This window comes from Phoca vitulina, unplaced genomic scaffold (assembly GCF_004348235.1).
Source record: "Phoca vitulina isolate PV1807 unplaced genomic scaffold, GSC_HSeal_1.0 scaffold40, whole genome shotgun sequence".
Lineage (NCBI taxonomy): Eukaryota > Metazoa > Chordata > Mammalia > Carnivora > Phocidae > Phoca > Phoca vitulina.
The window spans coordinates 25,259,084-25,268,031 of record NW_022589743.1 but is presented as its reverse complement, the minus strand read 5'-3'; the positions used below and the strand labels follow the sequence as shown (position 1 = coordinate 25,268,031).

The following is an 8,948-nucleotide window of genomic DNA, read 5'->3' as shown; positions in this document are numbered from 1 at the left end:
TCCTCTTGTGATTGAGTTCTAGTTTCAAAGCATTGTGGTCTGAAAATGCCACTTTATTTTTTTTTAAGATTTATTTATTTTGGGAGAGAGAGAGAGAGCACTCACACACATGAGCAGAAGGAGCAGAGGGAGAGAGGATCCCAAGCAGACTCCTCACTGAGCGCAGAGCCCAATGCGGGACTCAATCCCATGACCCTGACCTGAGCCAAAACCAATAGTCAGACACTCAGCCGACTGCGCCACCCAGGCACTCTGGCCACTTTTTAATTGCATCTCTTCTTTTGGTTTCTCTGTTCTTCTTTTTTAAGATTTTATTTATTTATTTAATTGACAGAGAGAGAGAGAGACAGCAAGAGAGAGAACACAAGCAGGAGGAGTGGGAGAGGGAGAAGCAGGCTTCCCGCTGAGTAGGGAGCCCGATGTGGGGCTCGATCCCAGGACCCTGGGGTCATGACCTGAGCCGAAGGCAGACGCTTAACCAACTAAGTCACCCAGGCGCCCGTGGTTTCTCTTTTCTTCTGGCTGAAGTACATCCTTTAGTAATTCTTTCAGGGAGAGTCTGTGAGTGGTACACTCCCTTCATTTTTTTGTCTGAAAACAGTTTTATTTTGTCTTTGCCGATAGCTTCTCTGGGTATAGAATTTTAGGTTAAAGGATTCTTTCTTTCTTTCGTTCCTTTCTTTCTTTCCTCCAACATTTTAAAGATACTGTCCTGTTGTCCTGTGGCTGATAAGAAGTCAGATCTCAGCCCAGCTGTCACTACTTCATAGATGAGTGACTTTATCCTTAGGAAGCTTTAAAATGTTCTCTTTCCCTTTGATGTTCTAATGCTTCACTTTGATGTGAAGTATTGCTTTGTTTTATAATCATGTTCAGCACCCCAGTGCATGCTTTCTTCCGTTCTAAAATATTCTCAGCCATTATTTCTTCGGATATCTCTTCTCCACTGGCTTCTCTCCTCTTTCTTCTGAGACTCTAAGACAAATGCTGGGACCTATCAGTCTATTATCCACAAATCTTCCTTCTTTTTCATGTATTTCATCACTCCATCTGTGCTGTGCTCTGGATGAATTCTTTGAGACTATCTTCCAATGCACAGATTCACACTTTGATTCTGAACAGACAATATTAGACTAGATTTTATCCCATGTATTGAGGTTTTTAATTTCAACTGTTTTATTTCCAATAATTCCAATTGTTTTCATTTTGTACCCAGGTGTATCCATTCTTGATTCATTTCCATTCATTCACTGTATCATAATTTATTATCACTTTTATAGATGCTATTCATTATTTTCTTCAGATATTAAATATATTTAAGTCATTTTGAAAGTATACCATTATTTGCATCTCATCAGCAATAAAACCAGCTCTCATTTGTTGTTTTCAGCTTTTTTTTTTTAAGATTTTTTTATTTATTCATTTGAGAGAGAGAGCATGTGAGAGCACGAGCAGGGGAAGGGAGAAGCAGGCTCCCTGCTGAGCAGGGAGTCTGATGTGGGGCTTTATGCCAGGACCCCGGGATCATGACCTGAACTGAAGGCACACTTAACCAACTGAGCCACCGAGGCGTCCCTCAGCTGTCTTTCTTAATGTCAATTTTCCCTGGGTGTTTTGGAACTTTCCATCCATTTTTCTCTATCCTCAGTGCAAGGCACCCTGGTCCAGTTCCCATCAGAACTGGTTGCATACACTTTATGCAACCTGGTGGCCGGTCTAATCACATGATAATAGCTGACCCATCACAGCAACCTGTCACTCATCTTCCTGCTTCTGGCCTTGCCTTCCACCCATTACATTCTCCTTACTCTAGCCAGTGATCATTCTACAGTATAAATCATATCATGATATTCCCCTTTCAGGAGCTCTCCTCTGGCTCATAGAAGAAAATCTAAGTTCCTAAACACAGTCCATACATGATTTAACTTTTCCTTACCTCTCCAGCATGACCTCTCAACCTTACTTACACTCACACATATACACATGCAGACACACATTCCACATTCAAGCTCTTATAAACTTCTTTCAGTTCTCTCATACCATCTATCTTTGGATCACCGTCACTAGACTAAAATAATCCATGTCCAGGCGCCTGGGTGGCTCAGTCATTAGGCTGCTTCTCCCTCTCCCACTCCCCCTGCTTGTGTTCCCTCTCTCGCTCTCTGTCAAATAAATAAATTAAATCTTTAAAAAAATTAAAATAAAATAATTCATGTCCATAAGAAGAAAATAAGTGAGAGAACAGGAATAAGAATACCTAATATGTAGTGAATGTTTTCTGTAGCCAAGTAACAAGAGATGAGCTTATTGCTTACATTAGCCCCATCCCTGAACAAAGTCTGGTACATATTAAGCCCTGACTGAACAAGGCTTTATCTTTTATGGATAGATAATAGCCCTTTTTGTCACACTGATTGCTTTTTTTTTGCCTCAAATTCTACTTTTTCATATTAATATGCCAACTGTGCTACCTTTTTGTATTTGATTGCTATAACTTTTTCTCAACACTTTTTTTTTAAATATACTGAGTTACTTTCTTTAATAAAATACATATACATTGATTGATTAGTGGGGGGTGGAGGGATGACTCAAACTGAGAATCTTTGCTATTTAATAGTATAATATCACTCATTTATATTTATTATACATCACATGTACTCAGACTTACTTCTATTTTATGTTTATTTTCTTTTTCTATACATTAATGTTTTCTTTATCTTCCTTTATTTTGGAATGTTTTCATTCTACCAGTGATTTTATATCCATGGAATACATTTTCATCAAAATATGTCCAGCTTTTTAGTTTCCCTTCATTGATTTTGTCTGATACTGAGTGAGTCATTTTGATCTGCAGAGTAAATCTTCAATCAGCTTAAGAACATCAATTATCCACATGTTTAATTCCTGCTCACTATCCTCCATATTCATTATAATTTTGCTCATCATTTTAGAGTTGTGTTTTCCTCTGAATTATGTGAAAGCCTCTTAAACTTGCTCTCAATATTACTAACTGGGTTTTCCACCAAGTAGACTCTGCTCTTTACTGCTTGTAAAACCATTTAAAATTCTTTTTGGCCATTTTTAGTTTTCTTATGTTCTTTCCTTAATTTAGCCAGCAACTTTTTCATCTCATTCTGCTGTCCTATTTTATCTTTTGTCTTTTCTTTCATACAGTTTATTTTTTCTGGAAGTTTGCTGAAAATACAAATTTAATAGATAAATAAATTTTACTTGGCTTTCTGTAGTAAATCCTTCCTAAAATTTGGTCATTTCCCTACCTTCTAAATGCTAGGTCATGCTTTTTTAGATGCAGAATCTTTTCTTTCCCTGACCTGTGAGGGTTTTTTTTTCCTACGTCTTCTTTATATCCAGACTTGAAAAAGAAGAAATCTGCTCAGGCTTGTTATTCATGTCCAGTAGTGGACAGACTCCTCTTGGCTACTCTCACAGCATACACAGAGAGAGCATAAACTGGAGAGCTGGTTATCTTAAGACATCAATTAAATAATCCAGAAGCCTACAGGGAACGAGGAAGATGCTGGGACAAGAGTCGCTGCCAGCAAGGGAGTTTCACCTCTGTATAATTTCTTGTGTCTGGTAAAGCTTCTAAAGCTGTGGGGCCAATTTTCTCATGTCTGGTTTTCAATTTGGCCTGGCCATCACCCCAAGTACATGATGTGATTGTCCAACTTCCTAGCTGGTGTATGGCTTCTTCCTGCCACCCTACTCACTGGTTTTCTATTTCGGAGAGCCACATTTGAGCTTGCCCTTGGGCTCTCCAGGATTGATTTCAAATGCTGTTGACCCAAAACAACAAAAGTGGTTCCATGTGGAAAGACTCCTGACTATTCCAGGGCTCACACTCACTTCTAAAGAGTACAAGACCCTCCCAGAATCTCCAATTTCATATATCCCCATGTTACATTGCTGTCTAAGGAAGGTGAGCTGGATTTCAACTCTCAATATCATCTACATTATAGTCCTAACTGCCCCGTAAATTATTTCTTAAAATATTCAAAGTGTGTCTTGTGTTCTTGACATCTTTCTCTAGTTTTCAGTTCTGAAGCAGTATTTCAGATAGGATATAATATTGGAAAAAAGGAGTTAGATCCTTGTGTTCAATTATCATCTTACTCAGAAATTCTACCCAATCTAAGTCTGATTTTTACTAAGAAAGGAAATAATTTTCTTTACAGAGATTCACCTAGCTCGAAATCCTATTTGGAGTTGGGGATCCACATATCACTCCCTCAAAAAATTTGCTCTAACAATTTAGTTAACTTCTCCTTGCCTTGCAAATATGATTTCTAGCCAAGTGAACTTCAGTAAAGAAAACTGCTTCCTTTCTTAATAAAAAACCAAGATTGGATGGGTGCTGACAACTTCCTTGTACCACACACACACACACACACACACACACACACACACACACACACACACCCCTCTCCCACAGCACAGCTATGTACCCCTGCTCCCTCCCATACCTATCTCAAAATTTGGGCAGAAAAAAATGTTATCACTTTTTTTCCAAATACCATCAAGGACTTCCAGTTAGATTCAACAACTATATACTGAGAGCTTGACAGGTTCATAGCACTCTGCTAAGCACTAACACTTGGCCTTCCAGGCTTTTCCACCAGCGCACCAGGGACAGAGATAAATGAGACACAGACTCTGTGCTCCCACAGCATCCTGTGCATATCACTAAAATAATACCTGTGACACATACTAAAATCCTCTGTTTTTTTCCTCCCACTAGACCAGAAGCCTTTAGAAAACAGACCACCACTCAGTCATCATTGCATCCCCGGCACCTATTACACTTCCTGGTACAAAGGAGGTTTTACAAAACATGTTAGTCGAACAAAACAGAAACCAGTTCTAGCTCCTGCCCTTGAGGAGAGAGAGCTAGCCTGGCTTAGCTGTAAATTAGTGCTCCCACTGTGAACATCTTTCCATCTCGGGGAACCCAGCACACACACAGATGCTTTGGGATCTATCTTCCCGACGGGATGCACACCACAGGCAGCGTTCTGGCAAACGCTCTCCCAGGACGATGTGGAGTTGTAGCTCAGCAGAACGAGCCAGCTCTAGTTTTCCTTCCAAACTCCTTCAGAGCCATACCCCCACAAGACAGAAAGGCAGGTGGGGGTATGGCCTAGGTGACCTTGAGACTAGGATACCACTCTGACTCCCACAATCCCCCGGCTGACATAAACACCTGGTCTCTTGGCCTGGCGACCAGAACACAGCCCCAGGATTCCAGCCGGTCTGTTCCCCCCAGCACACCCAGACCAGACTGGTCAGACTGGTATTTCTGGGTCCCTGCCACTAGAGGTGTGGCCTCCAACGGTTCAGAGCCCCACCTGAGAATGATCCGAAGGTACTCCATGCCCTCCGCCTCCTCACACTTGATGGACAGGAGCAAGTTCCCCAAACTGCTGCCAGTACAGTAAAAGTTTAGGTGATCCTAGAAACAGAAATCAGGTATTAACAGGGAGGAGGGGACCTTCCAGACATGGCCCCCCAAATCACCTCCTTCACCAGGAGCAAGAAGCCCCGCAGCAAGGAGGAGGAAAGACAAGGATGCTACTGCTGTGGTTGCTGCTGCTGAGGAGGGGGGAAGGAGGATGAGGGGGAAGGAGCAAGATCACAGGAATAGATTCCAATGGCCCCGGCGTTGGGATGTGCCAGGCAATGGACTAAGGACTTAACACACATTGACTCCTTTAATCCTGACCACAACTTTATGGGGGATATGATATCATCATCCCCATTTCACAGATAGGTAAACCAGTGTCCAGGGAGATTACGAAACTGCCCAGGGTCACACAACAGTAAGTGACCAATCCAGCATTCAAGCCCACCTTGAACGCTGATGCTCAAGTTCTTCTCCAAGGACCCCACACATCCACTTCCTTGCTCCCAGGGAGCAGCCCTGGCTGATTCAGACCATTTGCAGGAATAAAGCTGGGAGGCACCCTGGCTCCTCCACGCATGGGGAGCTAGGAGGTCTTCTGGAGAGCGGGCCTCCCTCAGGCTCAGGGAGCCCACTCCAGACCTGCCATATCAGCATGGGGCCCTGGAATCTGCATTTGAACAATGCAGATGAGACTCTGCAAAACTGCCTTAGGCTGGAGACTTCTGGAACCTGCCCTCGGGACTTCCAAACCAGGCAAGTCTGAAGAGCAGAATATATTTAAAGAAATGTGACTTTGCCACTTGTAAACAATCAGAGGCTCATCTCATCTGGTACAAGTGCCCTGGGGACCTGCTGGAGTGAGGACAGGAGAGATTTGACTACTTAGATGGAGACAAAGACTTCCAAGGCGTGAGAACACATTTTCTCCTTCACCCTTCTTCACCCCCCAACACTACCCATCCCATCACCTCCGAGAACATCTGCTGGGAGTGGTGCCCCCAAGGACCCATCACACTGAGCCTTCCTGACTTCTGCACACCCTGTCCCCCCGCCCAGGAGCAGAGCTAGTTGCACTTCCCCAGCCAGGACAGCAGGACAGCGGCAGGCCCTAGGGAGGAGGCAGGCCCAGGAAGGAGGAGAGACGGAGACAGGGATGCTGGAGGAGGCCGGGCCAGGTGCATTTCCCTGCCCGGCCCGTAGCTGCTTTCGTGCAGGGCCCTCAGCCTCACCTTCCCCAGGAAATGCCTGCGGTAGGCCCTGGCTTCACCCCTGCACTCGAGCTTATAGCCAAACGTGCTGGGGCTGACACTGTCCTCTTCCTCCTCCTCACAGATGCTGCTGCCAAGGGAGGTCGGCGTCCCCACGTTCTCTGGGTCCTCGATCCAATAGCCCCCAAACTGGGGCAGGACAATCAGGGGGTACGGGCCTCCCTTTTCCACAACCTGGAGGCAGAGAGAAGGTCTTGCACTTCGGCCAGCCCTGGCTCTACAGGGGGAGGGCAAGGGAGGGGTGCCAGTGGTGGTATCCCCCACCTCTGAACTGCTCCAAGGTGGAGACCCCTGTAGTTGAGGCCAAATACAGTAACACAAACCCCAAATTTAAGCCCAACAACATCTCCCAGCTTCACTGACCCTGGAGCACCCAGAGTTGCAAGGCTTCGATCAGCACCCCATCTAGAAATGGCAAAACTGAGGCCACAAAGGTAAAACCGCAGGTCTGAGGCTCTCGCCCACGTGGGGTGGGGCAAGGGCCCTCAGCACCACCAGCTGCCCCAGCCCACCCCAGAGATGAGACCCAGGGCAGGCTACGGTGAGGCTAGGGGGCTCCTACCTCATCAATGCTGGGGTACGGGATATAGTCATCCTGCAAGACAAACCAGATAAGGCTGCCATTAGACCCAGCAGTGCCCGTGAAGTTTGAGGGTTGTTTTTCCATTCTCCCAAGTCGGGGGGTGGGAGTGCCTGGCAGGCTGTGCCCGAGCTTTGAGAGAGCAGCAAAGAGAACACCAGATGAAGAACAGCAGAGAGGCAGCTGGGATCTGGCTTCCCTTGAGTGCTTCCCCAAACTGACAGAACCTGAACGCAGTACACAAAGGCTCTGAATTTCATGCCTTGCATGACGTCAGCTTCACCCCTTAGGAAGCTTTAACAGGAAGATGACCCCTGATCCCACCCAGCCCTGCCTTCAGGCAAAAGAGCTGACCTCCAAGTGATGAGCCGTACCCCTCGGCCTTGGGAAAAGAAACTGAAGCTGAGAGCTGAGGATCACTGGACCCAAAGCCTGATACCCCGAAATGCCATGTGTGGTTTGTTTGCAGAAGCAGGTACAGAAGAGCTAGGCTGAGCCACAGGCCTTAGGTCTCACCCGAGGCTTCCACCCCAGCCTTCCACGCCAAGGCTGCCCCCTAAAGGCATCAAGTCAGGGCCTTGCTGCTGCCCACCGTGCACCAGTGAACACGGGCACAACCACTTAAGGAGCTCTTGGTGAAAGGCAGATGGAAGACCACAGACCCCAGCACGCCGGCCGTCCCCCTGCCAGGCCCACCGGGCTGCCACCTCATCCACACAGCCCACCTTGTTCTTCTGGGGGCCCGGCTTCTGCTCTTCAAGCTTGATCCCCTGTGGAAACAAGGAAAAGAGGATCCATGAAAGAGAAAAGGTCATAAAATAGGGGCCAAATGGAGGGTTCCCTTGGGATTCTCAAACACCTGCCTTGTTAGGGTTGGTAATAACAGCAACAGCGGATGTGTGCGGGGTCCTTACACATCACACACCTTGTCACACTCAGTCCTCACGGCAGCTCCAAGTAAGGCAGGAGGACAGGCAGGGAAGAGCATAGACTCGAGCCAGAGCACCAGGGTTCAAATCCCAATACTGCCACTTATGACCTTGGGCAAGTCCCAAACCTTTGTGGCTCAGTCTTCCCATCTGCAAAATGGGGATGGTGACAGCAGCTACTATTGTGGAAAAGGTTAAATGTGCAGGATGTGCTAAGCCCTAGAAAGAGGGACTAGTTTTGTTATAGGTCATTATTACCAATATTACCAGGCAGTGTTGTCATCCTGGCACGGAAATCTCTCTGCCAGGCCCTCAGAACCAGCAAGTATGGGGCAAGGGTAGGGACCCACATCTGAATGGTGTCAAAGCCAGCACTCTGGACTGGTGCCACCATAGCTCCTCTCCCTCCTCAGGGTGCAGACCCGCAGGTGACAGGCAGGGGGCCTGGGGCTCATTTGCTTCTGGGAAGCTGTGCCTTGTCCAGTGGTCCTATGGTCAAGATCGGACTTAATTGGTTTTTTTTCAAGAGGGGAGCACACGACTGAATAAATTAGACTGTTTGAATAAATTAAACAAGGGTATGAAATGGTGGGACAACTAGGAGAGAAGACCATCCTAATCATTTTATTTTTTTTTAAATTTTTTTATTGTTGTGTTAATCCCCATACATTACATCATTAGTTTTAGATATAGTGTTCCATGATTGTTTGTGCATAACACCCAGTGCTCCATGCAGAACGTGCCCTCCT

General features: G+C 45.9%; 1 protein-coding gene across 2 annotated transcripts in view; it reads right to left on the bottom strand.

Annotated features, from left to right (window-relative positions):
* LOC116647635 (rap1 GTPase-activating protein 2) overlaps positions 1-8,100 on the bottom strand; it is a 69,714-nt gene extending 61,614 nt beyond the window's left edge. For both annotated transcript variants that reach the window (XR_004302356.1, XM_032429149.1), the window contains exons 1-4: positions 7,996-8,100; positions 7,253-7,285; positions 6,652-6,864; positions 5,367-5,470 (exon numbers count right to left, since the gene is read on the bottom strand). Coding sequence is in view for 1 of the 2 variants with exons in the window: in XM_032429149.1 (XP_032285040.1) it covers positions 5,367-5,470; positions 6,652-6,864; positions 7,253-7,285; positions 7,996-8,085 (440 nt within the window). In the remaining variant the exon portion in view is untranslated. The remainder of the gene's footprint in view (positions 1-5,366; positions 5,471-6,651; positions 6,865-7,252; positions 7,286-7,995) is intronic.
* Positions 8,101-8,948: the final 848 nt, after the last annotated feature.